Source organism: Chlorocebus sabaeus, chromosome 12 (assembly GCF_047675955.1).
Source record: "Chlorocebus sabaeus isolate Y175 chromosome 12, mChlSab1.0.hap1, whole genome shotgun sequence".
Lineage (NCBI taxonomy): Eukaryota > Metazoa > Chordata > Mammalia > Primates > Cercopithecidae > Chlorocebus > Chlorocebus sabaeus.
The window spans coordinates 96,110,673-96,132,667 of NC_132915.1; the positions used below are offsets into that span (position 1 = coordinate 96,110,673).

Here is a 21,995-nt window from a genome sequence, read left to right on the forward strand (position 1 = left end):
TGCTTCAGTGTAGCAGTCAGTGTTTGGAAAACAGTTTACTTGAAAATAGTACTACAAAATTGTGTACATGAATGTTACTAATTTGGTCATAGCCGTGCAGGTGGTAGCTGTGTTTTCAGTAGTAACCCATTTACTTTCAAATAATTCAGTCATGGCAAAAAAAAAAAAAAAAAAAAAAAAAAAAAGCATTTCCTTTGGTATTGGTAGCAGTGTAAGTCAAAGACCTATTAATAAGTAGAAAGTTATTAAACCAAGCAATAATAATGCGGTTGTCATTTTTTTTTTTTTTTTTTACAGAAATCCTATGATACAGAGACTGTGTGAAAGCAAAGACGGTAGTCAGTATGGACAGTTGTCAGCCAAATACAAAAGTTTGATCTGAATGAGAACATTTCTTCTGGATTGAAACAATGTGAATGCCGTATTTGTGGAAAAGTCTTTGTACGTCATTCCCTTCTTAATAGGCACATCCTAGCTCACTCAGGATACAAACCATATGGAGAGAAGCAATATAAATGTGAACAGTGTGGCAAATTCTTGGTTTCTGTTCCAGGTGTTAGAAGACACATGATAACGGACAGTGGAAATCCAGTTATACATGTACGATATGTGGAAAAGCTTTTTATTTTCTCAATTCATTTGAAACACATCAGAGAACTCACACAGGACAAAAACCCTATAAATGTAAACAATATGGTAAAGCGTTCACTGTTTCCGGTTTTGTCTAATACATGAACGAACTCACACTGGAGAGAAACCCTATGAATATAAGCAATGTGGAAAAACATTCCGATTTTCTTGTTCTTTTAAGACGCATGAAAGGACTCACACTGGAGAAAGACCCTATCCATGTACCAAATGTGATAAAGCCTTCAGCTGTTCCACTTCGCTTGGTTACTATGGAGGCATTCATACTGGAGAGAGACCCTATGAATGTAAACAATGTGGCAAAGCCTTTAGTGGTTTGAGTTCCCTTTGTAACCATAGAAGTACTCATACTGGAGAGAAAGCCTATGAATGTAAACCATGTGACCAAGCCTTCAGTCGCCTCAGTTCCCTTCACCTCCACGGAAGAATTCATACTGGAGAAGAACCCTATGAATGTAAGAGATGCTGTAAAGCCTACATTCGTTCCAGTCACTTTACTTGCCATGAAAGAAGTCATGATGTAGAGGCTGGGTGTAGTGACTCAGCCTATAATCCCAGCACTTTGGGAGGCCAAGGAGTGTGTATTGCTTGAGCCCAGGAGTTTATAACCAGCCTGGATTAAAACAATGTGAAACAACCTGGGCCTTATGGTGAAACCCCGTCTCTACAAAAAATAAAATAAAGCCGGGCACGGTGGCTCATGCCAGCTACTAGGGAGGCTGAGAGAGGAGAATGGGGCGAACCCAGGAGGCGGAGCTTGCAGTGAGCCGAGATAGCACCAGTGCACTCCAGCCTGGGCAACAGAGCGAGACTCCGTCTCAAAACAAATAAATAAAAATAATTAGCTGTGCATGGTGGCACATTTCAGTTGTCTTAGTTCTTTTTCAAGGACATAAAAACCAACGTGGGGTTGGGGGAAAGCCCTGTGCATGCGGATCGCGAGGTCAGGAGATCGAGGCCATCCTGGCCAACATGACGAAACCTCGTCTCTACTAAAAATACAAAAATTAGCTGGGTGTGGTAGCTTATGGTTGTAATCCCAGCTACTCAGGAGGCTGAGGCAGGAGAATCACTTGAACCCAGGAGGCGGAGGTTTCAGTGAGCCGAGACTGTGCCACTGCACTCCAGCCTGGCGACAGAGTGAGACTCCACCTCAAAATAAATAAATAAATAAATAAATAAATAAAGCCCCTTGAATGTAAGAAATGTGATAAAACATTGACTCTTTCCGATTCCCTCATAAACATGAAAAGGCTCACACTGCAGAGAAACCTTAAGAATGTAGGAAATGTGGTCAAGCCTTCAGATGTTCCTGTTTGTGAAGATTTGGGAGGACTCGGAGTGGAGAAAAGCCTTTTGAATTTAAATTTGTGGTAAGGCCTTCAGTTGTGTTAGTTCCTTTTGAAGACATCAGCTCATTCCTGAGAAAAACCCTATGAATGTCCAGAATGTGGGAATGTTTCATTTCTCTCATCCCCACTCAAGGACAAATGAAAATGCACACTGTAGCTGGCTGGACCTTGTAAATACAAGAAGGTACCCAGGATTAAAACTCTAATAGTTTAGAATCTGCAAGAATATTTTCAGTTTTCACATTTACTTGAAAAGTCATGTGAAAACTCCCATGGGAAAGAAGTTCTATAAGTGAAGCTTTTCTAATTTGGAAAGCCTGATGCAAATTAATTATCGTGCAGTGTTTGAAAAAAATGTATGAAATATTACACAAGTTACAAGTATATTGTTTTTGTCAGTGGCTCATTCTTAAAGAGTCTTGAGAATGCATTTCACCTTGTTTTGCAGGGAAAGCTTGAGGTGAGAGTGCTGTAAATGCTCTTTAAGCAGTAGTACTTGAGTTTCATAGATAATGATATTGTTTGTTGGTAGAATTCTTGTCTATTGATTTGATAATGTGCTGGATTCATGGTTGAATTTGGATGTTTTTCTAATATGCAGTTAAGTTTAATATTTTTATTTCATTATTATCTTTTCTTGAGACGGAGTCTCACTCTGTTGCCCAGGTTGGAGTGCAGTGGTACGATCTCGGCTCACTGCAACCTCCACCTCCTGGGTTTAAGCGATTCTCCTGCCTCAGCCTCCCGAGTACCTGGGACTACAAGCGCCCACCACTACGTCCAGCTAATTCTTTGTATTTTTAGTAGAGACAGGGTTTCGCCATGTTGGCTAGGCTGGTCTTGAACTCCCGACCTCATGATTTGCCCGCCTCGGCCTCCCAACGTGCTGGGATTACAGGCATGAACCACCACACCCGGCCAGGTAAGTTTCATTTGTATGTATTGCCTTGTGATAAATGGACCAGTGAATAATGATTGTGAATTGTCGGGATAGTCTTACTAGCCTCATTAGGCAAATTTTGATTATCCCTTGTCCATTATACACATTTCACCTTTCTTCATTAAAGGAAAAACTACTCTTGATGTAAAGATGTTTCTTTTTTGCTAATACTGAGTTGGTATTAATTCCTAAGTAAAACATAAAGTTTACCATAGAGTATCATCTCGTGAGTTCTTTGCATCTGTTGCCCTTTATTCTTTATTGTTTCTGTCTTTTATTTGGATCATTCACTTTGAATGAAGGAGAGAGGACTGCCATAGGACGATACGTTGTAACCAATCTGAGGGAGGAAGCATTCAGTCTCTCAGTCACATATGATAACATTGGGCTTTTCATCGATGCCTTTGGTATTGTAGTAGATCGTATTACACCATTATGGTATGATAGTTCATATATTGTATTTTAGATTATTACAGTCTTACCAGTCAGTGTCTCATGATTCAGTTCCCTACCAGCCAACAGATAAACCAATCACATACTCCTGTAGGAACAAAGGAACATCTTCGGCCTGGCGCGGTGGCTCACGCCAGTAATCCCAGCACTTAAGGAGACCGAGGCGGGTGAATCACGAGGTCAGGAGATCGAGACCATCCTGGCTAACACGGTGAAACCCCGTCTCTACTAAAAATACAAAAAATTAGCCGTGCGTGGTGGTGGGCGCCTGTAGTCCCAGCTTCTAGCGAGGCTGAGGCAGGAGAAGGGCATGAACCCGGGAGACAGAGCTTGCAGTGAGCCGAGATTACACCACTGTGCTCCAGCAAGGGTGACAGAGCGAGATTCTGTCTCAAAAAAAAAAAAAAAAAGAACATCCTTACTTTTTTATTGCTATACCACTCTCTGCTCCCAAGTTAATCCCTGTTTGGGCCTGTGGGAACTTACACCTTTCTGCTATATGTAATTAATAACTGATGTTTGGTTTATCTGTTTAGTAATAGATGTTATGTTTAACGGTGTTTAACGGTGCCAGTAAACGTAGGGTGCGAATTCCTTCCTCACCAGTGGGGTGCATGAGACGCTATTGAAACAATTGACAACACAAATGGAATGGACCAGCCCTCATGCAGGACACCTGCTCAACTTGACTTACCTGCTGTCGGCTGATGGTGCCATAACACATCAGCAGTCACCTGAGTCAGAACCGTGAGCTGACGATGGGTCTTCCCTTTGTTCTGCACAGTGTTTTGTTGTCTTCAGGTGTTGTCATCTTCTCCCACACTAAAATGCTCTCATCTCCTAGACATGAATGTTTAATTGCACCCCAGCATGACGTTTTCCCTGTGCTTAGCAGGCAGTTTGGAGGCCCTGGCTTATTAATGCACAGAAGCGCAGCACATAAGCCGACACTTAAGTCCTAATTAGCAAGAATCGGGCTGTATCTCTGTAGTCCCTGCATCTACTCTGGTCACCATCTCTGTATGCTGAGGGCAGCCATTGAACATTATTAATTATTGTACACTCCAAGATAATAGTTATTAGGTAGGCAGAAGTAGTGGCCTTGTTTGTTTCTTGTGCTGCTGTTCCCCTTACCACGGTCCCCTACACCCTCCTGATGAGGTGTACATCTATGGTGCCTCATGGTTCAGGCACTGATGAGTAAAGAAAATGGGAAGAAAGAGTTTGATATTAGCCCCTACCGAAGCATATGAAGAAGCGTCTCAGCTGCTTGCATTGAAAACTTCCTAGCCAGTGTGTGGGCTTTTCTTATCACTGCTGCTTATCAGCATGTCAAAAGTCGAATCTTCGGACTGCAAGTCTTGCTGGCCTTAGACATAATGGCCTTCCTGCATGTGGAGCTAACCCCAGGAAGATGGAGTGACAGTCTCCGGAGGATTAGGTGGTCTCCTCCAATGTGGCTTGATGGGCTCCTGAACTCTTTCTTGTAACCATGCAGAGAGTGTACACTGCCAGCGATCATGTACCTCAACTCTGTAGATGTAGAAACTCAAAATATTCAAAATATTCTGAAACAGTTTCCATTGAAAGGAAAGAGAAAAGAGGTCAGCTGCCATGCTCTGGTCAAGAGAACTAATAGATGGCTCACAAGAACACTCTGTTGCTACTGTCTGTGCCTCTGTCACAACAAATATCCTGATCCTTCAGTTTTAAGGGTGCAGGGCCATTTTCCTCCTTTTCCTACTGGTAGTTCTCAAGATAACTGTATGATATGCTGGGAATGCAATATCCTGATAATCAGGTGACATTAGTCAGAACAGCCCAGGCTCTGTTATAGGCCCTGCTCGAAACGGAATGGCCTTTAACGCTTGTGTCCAGCAACCACATCGTGGGAGAAAACCCAAGGTGGGCTGCTTTCTGGGGTCCCTCAGTTGTAGTGCAAGTGAAGCATTTACAGTCAACACTCCATCCATCTGCTCTGGGTAGCCTTCCTGATCTTGTGGTAGCGGTTCATATTGAATTCTAGGCTTCTGTTGTCTTTTGTTTGCTATTTGTAAGTAATAAATTCACTTCATGGAATTTATGTATGAAGGTGTTTGGTCTCACTGTACTCAGAAAAGTTGGTAGCCATTGCACAGTGAACCCGCTTCATAATTGGTGAAAACACCTATGCCCCCCTTGTGCCACAGCAAGGAGGTTAATTCAGGCAAACATAAACTTCATGTTTGTAAAACCCTGTAGCACAATTATTACCATGTGGGAGGCCTTTAACAATGGTGATGCTGATTTGAAGAACTCTGAAGGAAGAAATTTATACAAATGGGTTGGGTACACAGGAGTCCCTCCTAACTTAAAGCAACCCTTACTCCATTCCGTTTAAAAAGAGTGGAGAGGCCAGGCACAGTGGCTCAGGCCTGTAATCCGATCACTCTGGGAGGCCGAGTTGGGCAGATCACAAGGTCAAGGGTTCAAGACCAGCCTGACCAACATGGGGAAGCCACATCTCTACTAAAAATACAAAAATTAGCCAGGCGTGGTGGTGGGCACCTGTAATCCCAGCTACTTGGGAGGCTGAGGCAGGAGAATTACTTGAACCTGGGAGGTGGAGGTTGAAGTGAGTCAAGACCATGCCAGTGCACTCCAGTCTGGGTGAGAGGGCAAGACTCCGTCTCAGGGAAAAAAAAAAAAAAAGTGGATAAGAACTGAAACAGGTTTAAAATTTCACCTAATTGGAATTGCAAAGTTTACAAAAATAATATTTCAAATAAAATGCTAAATGAGTGCTCACTGAATTTTATGCCTCCACAAAGTAGGTTGTGAATTAACTTCCACATCTGTTGAAAGCCACCAAATTTGGGAAGCCTGCATGTCTGAAATTCACATGTGGCTCAAATAAGAATTATACCTGGGGATACCCCAAAGTTTAAATATGGTATCCCCTGTGATATTATGAGGAATTACTGTACATAAAACAGGTTGCCTTCCTTTAACTCTGCAAATCATATTATCTTGCCTAAATTCTCCAAAACGCATCACTCTGCAGTATCCTATGGTGGACATAGGTTTCCTGACCAATGAGCACTAAAAGTAAGTGTGTGCGACTCACCTATGTTCTTATCAAAATGCAAATCCCCGAATCCCACCAGTTAGAATAACATGACAGAATGTCAGGTTTTTGGAATATATAGGTTTTCTCTAAGGTTATTAGGTATTGATGCCATTTTTAAGGTAGATATCAATATTTTTAGATTACCTATTTCTCCTATGTTTTAGTATTAATAGATTGTGTCTTTTAATTCATCCAGGTGGTCTAATTTACCAAGTTTGTGGGTTATGGAGATTGTAATATTCTTTATTATTTTATCATCCATGGGCTCTCTAATATAAAGGCCTCTTTTAATTCTTCTATTATTAGGTTGGTGCCGAAGTAATTGTGGTTTTGGACCGTGAATTTTAAATTTTTATAACTAGGCTGCAACACATGTTTATTAATCAAAATAGAAGCCATTACAATGGACTGGGCACAGTGGCTTACACCTGCAATCCCAGCACTTTGGGAGACTGAGTCGGGTGAATCAGGAGGTCAGGAGTTTGAGACCAGCCTGACCAACGTGGTGAAATACCATCTCTACTAAAAATACAAAAAGTCGCCAGTGTGGTGGCAAGTGCCTGTAATCCCAGCTACTCAAGAGGCTGAGGTAGGAGAATCTCTTGAACCCAGGAGGCAGAGGTTGCAGTGAGCCAAGATTGCACCTTTGCACTCTGGCCTGGGCGACAGAGTGAGACTGGGTCTTAAAAAAAAAAAACGAAACCATTACATTGAACACATTTTTGCCAATGAGAAATAAACTTGTTTATTCCATGCTTTCAGTGTTCGATGAACTCTTGGAGAGCATTTTCCGCATCCTGCTGGATGTGTAAATGTTTTCCCTGCAAAAAGTTGTCAAGATGCTTAAAGAAGTGGTAGTTGGTTGGCGAGAGGTCAGATGAATATGGCAGATGAGGCAAAACTTCATAGCCCAGTTTATTCAACTTTTGAATCCCTGGTTGTATGACATGTGGTCAGGTGTTGTGGAGAACTGGGCCCTCCCTGTTGACCAGTGCCAGCTCCAGGTGCTGCAGTGTTCCGTGCATCTCATCGAATGGCGTGGCATACTTCTCAGATGTAATGATTTCACCAGGATTCAAAAAGTGTAGTGGATTAGAAGACCGGCAGCTGACCACCAAACAGTGACCATGACCTTTTTTTGGTACAACTTTGACTTTGGGAAGTGGTTTGGAGCTTCTTCTCAGTGCAACCAGTGAGCTGGCTGTTATATGAAATCCACTTTTTGTGGCATGTCACAATCTGATCAAGAAATGGTTCATTGTTGTTTCATAGAATAAGAGAAGATGACACTTCAAAAGGATGATTTTTAAAATATTTGGTCAGCTCATGAGGCACCCACTTATCAAGATTTTTCAGCTTTCCAATTGGCTTCAAATGCCAGATGACCATAGAATGGTCGACATTCAGTTCTTCACCAACTTCTCGTGTAACTGTAAGAGGATCGAATTCAGTGGTTGCTCTCAGTTGGTCGTTATCAAATTCCGGCCCAGAGCCTGGGGCTGAGGCTGCCATGACCACCCTGTTCTCTTCCTTCTGGGGTCCCCAGGAAGCTCCCAGGACTGAATGATCCCCACAAAATACAGTGGCCAGGATGGGAGGGCTGGAGGTCAACTCCCCCCCGCCCCTACCACCACGACCAAGAGGCCCACATGGAGGTTGGCCCTAAGCTGTGGGTCCCTGTGGGACGCAGGCTCCCAAGGAAACTTCAGGGGATGAGCATGGGTCCTCCTGGCTGACAGAGCCTAGTGGGCACTGGGTGTGTGGGGCCTGTGTAGGTAGGTAGGTTGTACAGCACTGGGCCTAGCCAGGGAACCGGGGACTGGTGTGGCCAAAGTGAGCAGCAATATGTTGCCAGAACCAAAACTAGAGTGCAACCAGCCCAGCTGGTAGGGAGAAGGAGGCCTGCCTAGCAGGACCATCCACCCCTGTCCTGGCCCCAAGCCCAGACTGCCTGCCTGTACTGGACATTGCCTGATCCAGGAGGCCTGGGCATGATGGTCAGGTGGTGTGTCCCTGGGTTCCAGGCCTTGGTGGTCCCTTGGGAGCTGAGCATCCTCTGGGCAGGAGGAGGGCCCGAGGTCCACTGTTTGCATCGGCCCCTGTGGGTGAACCCCCACCCCAGCTTCTCAGCGCACACGGGGACATGGCCAGGACTCCTCACCTGCTCTGTGGCTCCAGCTCTGAACAGCTCACTGGGTGACTCTGACAGCTTCCTCCCTAAAACTTGGGTCCTCATCTGTGAGAATGGGGTGTCCCAGGCCCCCTGCAGGCAAGAACCCACCCCCAGCTCCTCTGGTGGGCCCTCCTGGGCTTTTTTACCTACTGGCTTGTGAGACCCGGTTGGCCAAACTTGGTGTCCTATTTTATGTTGGCCTTTTTCTTAGTGTGTTTCTGCAACTAATGCTGTGTAGATCTTCTATATGAGTTTTAGGTAGAGAATCTTGCCCACCCAGAGGTTCCGCACCCCAGAGGTTCCGCACCCCAGAGAACCTCCACTTCAACCCCCCGGGCTGGTGCTGCCTGTGCTCCGTTTTGTGTGAATGTTGAGTGTGATGGATCCACACGGTTGCTCGACCCTGCATCTCCTTCCTTCTTGTTGCCGAGGCCAGTTCTGTTCTCTCTTTCTCCACCTGAACTGCACTTGAAGCCAAGGTGAAGGATGAGAAGTGGTTGCTAAGAAGGACCTTCCTGCAGTGAATCCGCTGTGAGGAGGCTGCGCTGGCCCAGCCTGTCCTTTCCTTCTCTAAGTTCATTCCAGAGGTCGGACAGGGACAGCCTGTCCCTGCCTGCTCTTGTGGCCCGTGAATCAAGAATGGATTTTACATTTCCAAAAGGCTGAACAAATAAAAAACTAACACTTCATGACACTGAGAAGCTTCTATGTCCATAAGTAAAGTTTGATGGGGGGTGCAGTCATGTCCATCTCTTCACAGGCCACCTGCAGAAGGCTGCTGTCGTGCAGCCATGGCAGAGTTGCATCCTTGAGGCAAAGATCAGTTGGCAAAGCTGAAAATACTGACTCCTGGCTCTTTAGGGAAACAGTTTCCAGTCCTTGGTTTAAGGGCTGTGTGGCAGAACCCCAGGATCTTGGTCAGCTTGTTCCTCATTCAGCCCCTGCTGTGGCCTTCGCTAGTATGTCTGCAAAGTTTGCGTGCTATGGTGCCTGTCATGGGGCGTTGAGCTCTGTCGTGCTAGATTTCAGGGTATCTGACTCATGGTCATCTGTCTCACCAACAGAGACCCTGTGGCCAGATTCAAACTAGCAGGAACAGTTGGTCTTTGGCAGCAGGGATACCTTCGAGCTGAGCTGCCACCCACCCTGAGGTGGTCCCATGACACCCACTGTCTCAGTCAAGGTTGGGGCAGAACTGGTGTCCTGAAGTGCCCTGCGATGTAGATCATAATAGCCAGTGGGGCGAGGGGGTTGCTATTACTCCCCATATCGCGGGGAGTGTCTCATGCCCTGCGATGTGGATCGTAATAGCCAATTACTCCCTCCTGCAATGTGTGTCCACTATTAGCAGTGTCTTTTGTTCAGGATATTAGGAGCAATTTCCCATGTTGTGTGTAAACAGCCTGCGATCGGAGAACGAATACCATCCTCTGCACCTCCGGATATTAGGAATCATATCACACAATGGGTGTACACTTTTTGGGACATTTGGTTTAATTTCATCCTGTGTTTCCCTGAATATTCGGAGAAATATCACACGGTGGCTGTACACCCACTACTGTCATGGCAGGAACATCATACTTTACCCACTGGAAATTAGGAGCAATATCACAGACTGGGTGTCAAGCCACTGTCATATTGGAAGTAATATCATGCTTTCCCCCACAAGTTATGAGGAACAATATCACAGGGGGGTGTGTACCTTCTCCAGTAGTGGGAGTAGTATCATCATCTCTTCCTTTAGATGACAAGAACAATATCACAGAGTGGGTGTACAATCCGTGTGTTTTTGGAAGCAATGTCATTCTCTCTTCTTCTAGGTTTTACGACTCATATCACAGGTGGGGTGTACACCCCTTGTTATATTGTATGGAGTCTCATACTCTTTCCACATGTATCTTTAGAACAATATCCCATGGGGGCTCTCCATCCCTTCAATATTGGTACTAATACCATCTTCTCCTTTCCTGGATATGAGAAGCAATATCACAGGAGGGGTGTACACCCCTTGCAATATTGGTAGTAATGTCACCAATCCCCTGTGGTTATTAAGGAAAAAATCCCAGGGTGGCTGTACGGTTCCTACTTTATTTGGAGTAATATCATCCTCTCACCCCCTGGATCAGAGGAACCGTATCACTGAAGAGGTGTCCACCCTCTTCGATATTGTCAGCCATGTCATCTTCTTCCCGCCTGGATATTAGGAATGATACCCTGGGGTTGGGGGCAGTGTACACCCACTGCAATATCGAAAGTAAAATCAGCCTCTTTCCCGCTAGATATTAGGAACTACATCACAGGTGTGTGTGCACCTTCTGGGATATTGGGAGTACTATGAGCCTCCATGCCGCAGCGCATTAGAAGCAATATACAGGGGACAGGGTGGTTACACTCCCTGCGATATTGAGAGCAATATTCTTCTCTTTCCCCTGTACATTAGGAACTACATCACAGGGTTCTGTACGCCTTATGTGATATTGGGATTAATGTTATTGTCTCCCCCACTGAATGTCAAAAACAGTATCGCAGAAGGATGTACACCCGCTTTGATATGGCCAGTAACATCATCGTCTCTATCTTTGGATACTAGGAACATCTAAGAGGGTGTGTATACTCCCCTGCGATATTGGGCATAATGTTATCCTCTCTTCCCCTGGATATTAGAAACGATATCCCTGGCGGACAGAGGTGGTGTACATTAAGAACAATATCACTGGGTGAATGTATACCCCCTGCGATATTGGGTGTAGTGTCATCCTCTCTTGCCTAGGATATTAAAAACAATTACACAGGAGGTGTTTACAGCCACAGCCCCTGCGTTATTGGGAGTAATAACATCTTCTCCCCCTCTCGATATAAGGAACAATATCTCAAGGTGGATGTACATCCCCTGCGATATTGGGTGTAATGTCATCGTCTCCCAAAGTGGATATTGAACATAGTGTCACAGGGGGTTGTACATCTTCTTCGATATTGCGAATAATATCATCCTCTCCCCTCAGGATCGTAGGCAAAATATCGAAGGGGTTTTACAACTCGTGCGATATGGGCAGTAATATCATCCTCTCCCCACCTAGATGTTAGGAACTATATTACAGGCGGTAGTACACTTCTTGTGATATTGGGAGTCATATCAACCTCTCCCACTCAGGATAAAAGGAACAAAATGACCGAAGGAATGGACACCCACTGCGATACTTTCAATAATGTCATCCTCTACCCCCTGACTATTAGAAATAATATCATAGAGGGATGTACACTTTCTTCGATATTGGGAGTAATATCATCCTCTCCCCGTCGGATATCAGCAACAAGTCTATTAATTATTAATATTAATAAATATAATAAAAATTGATAGCAATCATCAATATTAATAATCACAATAAAGATAGTATAAATTAATACTGGTAAAAAATGTTAACGATTAGTATAACAATTAATCATAATATCACTATTAATAAAATAATGATATCAGCAATTAATGTTACTTAAATCAATACTAAGTGATATTGGTAATAAAATAATTATTAATATTAAGAACTAATAATATTGTTAAATGACATTAATATTACTAATTATTTTCAAGAGTACATATTCATATATTTAAAATAATTATCCATAGTTAATAATGGCATCCTATTAATTGTGTCATTGATAATTAATAAAATCGACCATAGATGTTTAATAATTAATCATATTATTACTCCTAATACCGCAGGGGGTGTACACCTACCTGTGATGTTGTTCCTAATATCCAGGGACGGAGAGCATGATTTTAGTTTTAATATCGCAGTAGGTGTGCACTCACCCTGTGCGGTGATGCTAATATCTAGGGGGTAGAGTATGACATGACTCCCAACATAGCAATGGATGGACAGCCACCCAGTGATATTGCTCCTAATATTCACGGAAGAAGCGTATAATATCTCTCCCAATATCGCAGGGAGGGTACAACTCATCTGTGATATAGTTCCTAGTATCCAGAGGGGGAGAGGATGATAATAATTCCAGTATCGCAGGCTGTGTTTACCTGCCCTGTGATATTGTTATTTATATCATAGAAGGGAGAGGATGATATTACTCCCCGTAGAGCAGGAAGCATACACCCAGTCTGGGATATTGTTCCTAATATCCACTGGGGGGAGAGGCTAATGTTACTTCCAATATGACAGGGGGTATACATCCACCCTGTGATACTCTTCTTAATATTCCTAGGCCTAGAGGTTGATATTACTCCCAGTATCACAGACACTGTACATCCCCGAGTGATATTCCTCCTGATATCCGGAACAGGAGAAGATGGTTTTAATCCCCATATCGAAGGAGGTGAACACCCACTCTGTGATATCTTTCCCAATATGCAGGGGGAGAGAGGATAATATTATTCCCAATATTGCAGAAGATGTACACATGCCCCCGTGATATTATCCTTAATAATCCAAGGCACAGAAGATAATGTTACTCCCAATATCGCAGAAAGTGTACACCCCCACAGTGATGTTGTTTCCATGATCCAGGAGGGAAGAGGATGATATGACTTTCAGTATCGCAGGGTGTGTACACGCCCCCGGTGATACTGTTCCCAATTTCCACCCAGGAGAGGATGATACTACTCCGAATATCGCAGGGATTAAAAACACGGGGGTGTACAGTGTCTGTGATACTAGGAGTAATATCAACCTCTCGGCCTTGGAATATAAAGAACATCACAGGGTGGATGTACACCCCCTGCCACATTGGGAGTAATATCCTCTCCCTTCGAAGATATTAATAACAATATCACAGGGCCGGTGAACACAGCCTACGACACTGGAATTATTATCATCCTCTCCTCCTCTGGATATTAGAAATCACAACACAGAAGACCTGTACCCTCCCTGCGATATTGGGACTAAGATCATATTCATCTTCCGTGAATATAAGAAGCCATATCACCGGGTGGCTGTCTATTCATTGCTATGTTGGGAGTCATGTCATACTCTACCACACTGGATATTAGGATTTGTGTCACAGGGTGAGTGTGCGCTTATTGCGATATTAAAACTAAAACCATGCTCTCCATCCCTGGATATTAGGAATGACATCACAGGTAGGTGTACACACCCTGCGGTATTAGGAGTAATAATATGATTAATTATTAAACACTAATGACCAATTTTAATAATTGTCGATGACACTATTAATCTGGGAAGTAAACTCCCAGATTTGGGACGTACTTCAGAGGTAGAATATTCATCCCGTCTTCTTTCCAGATGCCTGAGCACAGGGCCTTTCCATGCTTCTCCCCTGATCCTAAGAGTAGCTGAGGTCGAGACTCACTGAAAGCTCTAGGTAAAGATATCCCACCATGCACAGACTATCTCCGTTCTCTGACCTGGGAACAACTCTGACAGGATTCCACATCTAGGAGGCCTGGGAACTGAGTGGGATTTTCTGAGCAACACCAAATGGCTGCTCCCTTTCCGCCGCTGTTGAGGGTCGTTACCCTGGTTATCCAGATCACCTAGAAACTATCAGTATCCAGAATCAACAAGATCAACTCTCTGCTCCTCTGACAGCAGAAGGAGCATGACCAAAATGAACCAAAGAGCATGGCAGGAAACGATGTGACCGGAAAGCTCAGAGAACAGCCACAGGGGGATGTAAGCAGGCGTTCCCACCTGAATCATGAATAATTAATGAAGCTCAAATCCAGGGGAAATCGAGTTTCAGCAGGTGCAACTCATCCAACAGGAGATCGCCAGAGGGCCAACAAGATTCAGCAACTGAGAGTCGGGTGTAGTGTCAAGTGGTACGCGACTGGTTCCAAAGCTCTAGAAGACCATGGGGTCACTTGGACCAAGTGAGAAAACGCCCCCAGTGTGCTGGTTCACCATTCCGACTCCTGCCTGTCTCTTCCCGTCCAGGGAACTTGGACCCTAACTCGTGCAGGTGCAGATGACGAAGGGCAGAATGAGGGGACGTGGCACCCAAGTTCCCCGACAAGAGAGTTCCACAGAAAGTCCGCTGGATCTTCGCAAATCCAGAGAAATGGCAACGAGACCCAAGGAAATAGAGCCCCACAGGTGTCCTGGAGACTCTTCAGGCATAATGCCTGGAGCCGCAGGATGAGCTGAAAAAGGAGCCAGGCACTGAAGGACAAAGCGGTGTTGACTTTCTTCATCTGGGTTTCCCAGTGCAGTCCAATTCACGGTGGTTTCCAAGCGCCTCCTGGAGGAGAAAACACGTGAGGGTGTGGTCAGGGTTTTCTGCTGACGCACTTACTGTGGGGAAGAAGGAGAAGCTCTGAAGATGGATAACGACCGAGATTGCATGTCAAGGTGCACCTCCTTGATGACACTGAGGCCTACGTTGAAATAGAGTAAATATGGTCCAATTACACTGTGTCTATTTTAGCACCTTGTTTAAAAAAAAAAAAAAAAAAAAGATGTAAAACCAGACAGGGGTACATGCACCAGTGCTACATACCTGACAGGAAACATCTATTCTTCAAAGCTTGCAGCTGTACAGGTAGGTTTTAGAATGTCTGTCCATAGTGAACATCCTCTTAGAGTGGGCTGGGCAAATAGACCTTTCCAGGTCATGTAATTGGATTAAGTTGATTAGGTTAGGGTCCGTTTCGCGTCAGGGGTCCAGAGGCAGTATAAAAGGCAACCTGGAAAGCAAAGGTCCCTCTCTGCCCCTTCCTCCGGCTTCCTGAAGGCTGCACCGCTTCCAGCAGGGCTGCTCCAGCACCTGTCCATCTGAGCGCCAGCGCACCTGTCCATCTGAGCGCCAGCCGAGGAAAGAATGTAGACCTGTAATTTCAGGTTAGTTTCCCTGAACGACTGGTTGTTTCACGTAATCCCTGAGGGGTTGGGGGAAAAGAGACAAAGGAGAGTGAAAGAAACAGATCACACTGGGGCTCGCTGATGCAGTAGGATGTGTTCTCCTTACTCGTAATTCTTGGAACAGAAAGCGAGAAAACATTTCCATCTCCGTGCCTGGGAGAAGAGCCAGATGGAAATGCAAAAAGAAATTTACTCCAGCATGCTGAATTGGTGGGTAAATGGAAAAAGAACTTTGGAAAAGGGGTGGTTTGCCCTTTAGCCGTGTAAGAAATTCATATGCCACTTGTTCAGCGTTTGTTTAGATGAATTCGTATGGCGTGTGTAAAATACCAGAAAAATAAATAAAGAGGGACTGGAGCTAAAGCCAAAAAGACAGAGCAGGAAAGACCATCACCTGCTAGTGTGGTAGAGAGGGAGATAACTTCTCTCGGTGAATTTGTGTTTGGAAGTTGCCTAATGAAACGGCAAGAGTAGCGATTTGAGTTCTGATAGGAAGCATCCCTTATCCCTGACTTTAAGAAGACCTGCCAAGGGGTGACATCGGCTATGCCCTGTAGCTTCTATTCTTTTGTCCCTCAGGGGAGAGAGAATCATTGTGTCTTCTACTGGAGTGAGTGGTGATAGACCTAAGTCCAGTCTCCAGAATCAGTTGTTGGTTGCGATTGAAATCTCAACTCCAACTCCACATACCTAGGCCGTGGGCCATGTGGCAGGCGAAGTTTACTCTTGGACCAGGTAGTCACGGCAGAGGAACACACAATATCTGAGGATGCACACACCACATTGTGATCCACAGATTTTACCGACGGGTGGTGAGGTCTCCTCATGACCACACTGTCATGGAATTAGCTGAGGGTTTCTTGTGGGTGTGTGAATATCCATTGTGCCTAACCATCGCTTTGTGTGTGTTTGTGTGTGATTCAGGTGACCCAGCCATCAACCCCTGAAAAAGGCGGCCATAAAACGCCCAGGAGACGAAGATGATGGCACGTCGTGACCCCAAAAGTGGGACAAACAGACTCGTGAGAGCCCAGACCCTCCAGAAGCAGCAGAGGGCCCCAGTTGGGCCAAGGGCTCCCCCACCCGATGAAGAAGATCCCAGGGTACGTCTAGCCCTGGAATCTTTTGGATATCGAGGGGGGAGGAGGGGGCGAGTGTCACACGGTCCTCAGAGACTGGGTTGGATTCCAAAGAGTTCTGCCAGCACCACCCGGGTTGGTTTTCCCATCCAAGGTGGGCCTGGCTTGGGACCTCCTCCCCGGCCCGACAGGTCCCTGGAGAGACTCTTGGGAGCAACCCCCCTTTCCACTCAGAATCGTGTGTAGCCAGGTTGGGCTGTGTTGTGGACATCGGGTTCACGATCGTCCCCGCTAGAACCCTGAGTCCTTCCTTTGAGAGTTCCTCCGTCACATGGGCTGTGGGAGGGAACATCGTAACCGAACCCTCCCGCCACTTACGGGCCCCCATGCCGGTGTCCCCGCTTTGGAATCCTCACTCAGTTCTGAATTCACAATCCGTCTCAATGTTGACATTAGATCACTGCCTGTGGCTTCAGCTCATTCACTGACATCACTTCCTTTCCACCCACAGGTCAAGTGCAAAAACTGCGGGGCCTTTGGCCACACGGCCAGAAGTACCAGGTGCCCCATAAAGTGCTGGAACGGAGCCCTGGTTCCCCAGACCTTTGGGAGAAAGGAAGGGAAGGAAAACCGGAAACCATGGAAGCCCCAGGTTCGAAGGAACCCTGGGCCCTTGAACAAGGAAAAGGGAGAGAAGGAAGCGAGATCAAGGTGAGCAGTGGGAGGGGTTTTCACCACCCTTAGGGTACTGCCACCTAAGGACACAGTGTCTCTGCACCCGCACACCGTGTGCCTTTCCGTCTCTGGGACAGGGAAGGAATGCTGCAGAGAAACAGACCAGAGCTCCGTGTCCTCCCGGGTTCCCCATCCGGGAACTCCTTTGGCTCTGGGAGATTCAGGGACGGTGGAGAGGCGGGGGCGCTTCGTGCAGGTTCCCCATGACAGGGGGAAAAGCAACGGAATCCAAATGACAGTCCTTACTTGGGAAGCCTAGAGGGCCACCAGCAGGATGGGAAGGTTGGCACATGAGGGAAGGTGCAGAGGCGGAAAGGGCACAAAAGTTCCATTTATGTATCACAAAACACAGAACGGGACTGGGCCCCAGACAGGGTTCTCCCTGTCTCCTGGGGAGAGCCAGGGGGAAGGGCCTGAACTTTTTCTCTTCTGCAGGCAACAAGACCTGCAGAGGAAGGCTCTCCTCCAGATCTTTTCCGGGACACCTCCGGAGAAGCTGCCGCCAAATCGAAAAGAATCCATGGAATCTTGTGATTATCTGAGGGTGAGTGTCACCCTGGGCCCCTGGTCTTTTTCTCCTCTAGGTCACCCTGGTTGATTTCCTTTCAGGTTCCCGTGTGTGTGAGGGGATCGGGGAACCCTTCTTCCTGCCTTCTTGGGGTCAGGGACTCCACGATCCTTCCAGGTCCATTTGATTCCAGATGAAGGCATCTGAAGATGCCGTATTTCCTGTTGCTTTCTCTCTGTGCAATGATGGCAAGCCTGCCAACAACGTCTTCCTAGCGGCGTGAGGAAATTAGTCCCTCAGGGGCCCCAAACATGGAGGCGGCTCACCCCAGGAACATGCATGTTTTCAGAAAAGACGTCCTGGGAACACTTGAGCCACTGACCTGCCTTCAGAAGGGCATTAGTCCGTCCCACTTCATGGAAGGCTGAGTGGAGGCGCTTTGATCCAGTGAATGCCCAAGTCACAGTCTTTAGAAAAATGGTATTCTCAGATCATAGCTCGAGAGTGCATTTTTCATGGGTCTTGCCCCGATCAGCACTCACCTTGAGGATCTGTCCCTACTTCCAAGGACCGCCTGTCCTTACCGTATTAAGAATTTCCTGCTGTGTACACCTTGTCTTTGGAGGTGGTTGATTTCCATGTTGGCTCGATGCCGAGGAACTTCTAACGTGTGTGGTCTCCTTTCTTTCAGGTTGCAAACAGGCCAATGCCGGTCCAAACAACTAATAAGAGGCCACGCGTGGACCGTGCCCAAACTGATGGCTCAGCTACCAAAATGTCTGACACGGTATCCATCTTGGCTTCACTGTCTCCCCTCAGAAAAGCCAGTCTGAGCTCCTCGTCAAGTCTCCGACCAAAGGAACGACAGACAGGGGCTGTGGCCGACATCCCTCAGCCTGGAGTCAGGCAGCAGGGCCCGGAGCCTCTCGTCGTGAGGAAGCCGACACACAGCAGGCCTCAGGGTGGCCGCCGAGAAGTTCCCCAGGCTGCCTCCAAGCCCCACGGCCTGATCCGGGTCATCAGCCCCCAGGCACAAGACAAACGTCCTGCGGTGACCTCACAGCCCTGCCCACCAGCCGACACACACAGCTTGGGCCTCGGCTCCAATCTCAGTTTCAGGCCAGGAGCCAAGAGACCTGCCCAGGCTCCGACTCAGGCTTGCCTGAACTTCCCCAAGAAACCGAGAATGGGTCCCTTCCAGATGCCCGAAAATGCCATCCAGGGAGGTGAGCTGGGGGCCCCGGAGATTCTCCAACCTCCGCCAGCTGCAACCGAACTCAGACCGAGTCCGTCGCCCCAGATGAGCAGGAGGACACCCGCCCAGGTGCCCAGCAGCGACCGGCAGCCTCCGCACAGCAGACCTTGCCTGCCTACTGCCCAGGCCTGCACCACGTCCCATCACCCAGCGGCCAGCCACGATGGGGCCCAGCCTCTCAGAATGCTCTTCCGGAGACTGGAAAACGGATGGTGGAGCTCCAGCCTCCTGACAGCTCCCTCGTTTCCCTCTCCTGAGAAGCCGGAAGCCTTCCTCGTTCACAGCCGTCATGTCTCAGAGAAGTCTGAGGCTCCCTGTGTTCCTGTCCCCCTGAGTGTCCTCTATGAGGACCTTCAGGTTTCCTCCTCCTCAGAGGACAGCGATTCTGACCTGGAGTGAGACTACAGGTAGCCAGGGCTCCATTGCATCCAGCTCCCGTGATTTGGAGGGGTCTGTGGGACTGAGGAGCACAGAGCAGAGAGCAGACTGTGTGGTGACTCCCAAGCTCCCCAGCTGTGGTGCTTGGAGATGTTGGATGTTGGAGGATGTTGGAGCCCAGGCCAGGCAGGGACCACATGCAGAGACTCTGCCTCATCGAATTCTGGTGAGGGACATTGTAGTTCGCAGGGCGCTCTGGAAACCCGCCACCAGAAGCATCTGTGCCAATGATTCGTTGCCTCAGAAACTGGGTGACGGTGACGCGTGGGAGTCAGACTTCCGCTGTGATGTCAGTAGGAAACTGGGGAATGACTGTGCATTTGCTCTCTAGATGACTGAATCAGGGAATAGTTAGGGAACCCTGAGAGATGCAGGCCTTCAGCTGTGCCCCGCCCTGACAGCAGTGTTTTGGACGCTGTGAAGCGTTCTGCGCAGTGCGTTCTTGGGGTGTTTCCTCAGCCTCGAAAATTGGGCTCTGGAATGCCATTGGAAATAGGTGTGTTTAATTTGTTTTGAAGTGAATAAAATTCTCAAAAAGATGACGTACTCTCTTTTGACTTTCATTCCGTGTTTGTGTGTAACTGATTTTCCAAGGGCTTGAAAATTTCTTGACTTGTCAGCAATCCAAGTCATTTTGTCTCCGAAACAGAGTTGATTGAGGGGACCGCAGGTCTTCGCAGGACCTGTGACTTCTTAAGCATCCACAGGGGCAAGAGAACCTCAGCCCCACTCTACCAACACGCACCTAGTCAAATTCCGCCAAGTGAATCTCATGCACACTAACACATGGGGAGTGTTGCTTACACCACGAGTCCCCATTTGGCTCACGGCGATGCCACATGTGAGGTTTCACACGTATGTGTTGCACCGCAGTCCATTTCACAGTGGTAGAATAAATGTATTGGCTTTTTGTCTGTTTGTTGGAGGCAAAAACCTGTGATGTTGTTGGTTTTTGGTGGGAGAGATTCACTTTCGAAAAGAAAATACTCTGAAAATGGAGGTTGTCCTAGATTGTATTTCAAGGTGAGTCTACTTGATGCCAGTGAAGCATATTTTGGCATATAATACATATGGTTATATTATATTTTGTCTCTATTACCTCATTTAAAAAACCATTTTGTGAAAAATGTCAGTTAGATATACCAATGTTCAATTTCTGATCACGTGTCCAGAAGCACTGTAAAGTGCAGCCTAGAGTGCAAAATTCCCAGCCACTTCTTTGTTGAACTCTCTGCAGAGCGGCATTGCATTCAGGGGTTTTCAGGGTGCACTAGTGTGGCACGAGCTGGTCTTTGGCTTCCTGCTGAAGTTGGAATCCTGCAGATTGTTTAGGGGTGGTGTCTGCTTGTCCCATCTTTCCAGGTCATCATTAACCTTTCCTTGGCACCCACGTCGACTCAGAACTTACCTAGAGTCACAGGCAGGTCTGGGAAGCTGGCCTTGAGCCTTTGTGCAGTCCATGATGGTTCCATGCCTCTGATCCGCTGGGGCACATTCTGCAGAGGGATGGGCTGGCATAAGCTGTCCCTGCCTTTCTGAAAATCACGGAGATTCCTGGTACCTGAAGCCACATGGAAATATCTGTGGAGTTTCAGGCAGGAGAAGGATGCCATTCACAGGCTCCTGTTCTTCCACTTAATGGCAGCAAGAGTGATTCCTGGGTTTCCTAATTGACTTCAAAACAATTTTGGTGACTTTGTTGTGTCAATGACCACTCCTGTTTCTGTGGCATCCAGTTCACCTGTAAAGTATTTGGGGATTATGTGGAAACTCGTGCGTTTTTCCAGAGCCTCACTTCATCCTGAATGCTCTCAGGCATGTACAAGCAGATTCCTGCCTTGGTGGCATCTTGGAGCATTGCAGGAGACCCCTTAGGTCTAGGAGGCACTAGGAGGTCCATCAGAAATTGGGAGGGCATGTGTCTGCCCATCTGTAGTGTGAACTTCTATTCACCTTCAGAATGCAGATTCTTCCTGAACTAATAAATTATCTTCATCTTGGTGTAAGTAGCCACAAAAGAATAATTCATATTAACTCCATGAATAGAAATAACTGAAAATCAACAATGAAGTTAATAACGACAATGTTAATTATTATAATATTGATAGTAATAATAAAACAAAGGCATTAGAGATGAGAGATTCCCATAAGTGAAGGACAATGTGAAGATATAGGGATACATGAATTGTTTGGACTCAGAGTCCAGTGAAATGTGTTCCTCAAAGGCAAAGACAAGAAGCATAAGGAAAATACAAAGTTCATGGATGACCACCTGGGCTACCTTGGAACTCATATGGGAACACTGCAGGCAAAGTGTACCTCGTCTTGGGACTGCCCACCACCCAGCCCCAACTCACCTTCATGAGGTAGGACAGCAGGATAACGGGGAAGGAGTCCACGCAAGGGATGCAAGACTTGTGTCACACCTGATTCAAAGAAGCACTGCTTATGACAGCTGTTTATCTCCTAACACTG

The 21,995-nt window shown here is 46.6% G+C and overlaps 1 protein-coding gene across 1 annotated transcript; it reads left to right on the forward strand.

Annotated features, from left to right (window-relative positions):
* The first annotated feature begins 18,466 nt into the window (after nt 1–18,466).
* On the forward strand, nt 18,467–21,175 carry LOC140712987 (protein FAM90A5-like). The gene has a single exon (XM_073021898.1). It carries the CDS (start codon nt 18,534–18,536, stop codon nt 19,479–19,481), a length of 948 nt encoding a protein of 315 aa, XP_072877999.1. The 5' UTR covers nt 18,467–18,533; the 3' UTR covers nt 19,482–21,175.
* Nucleotides 21,176–21,995: the final 820 nt, after the last annotated feature.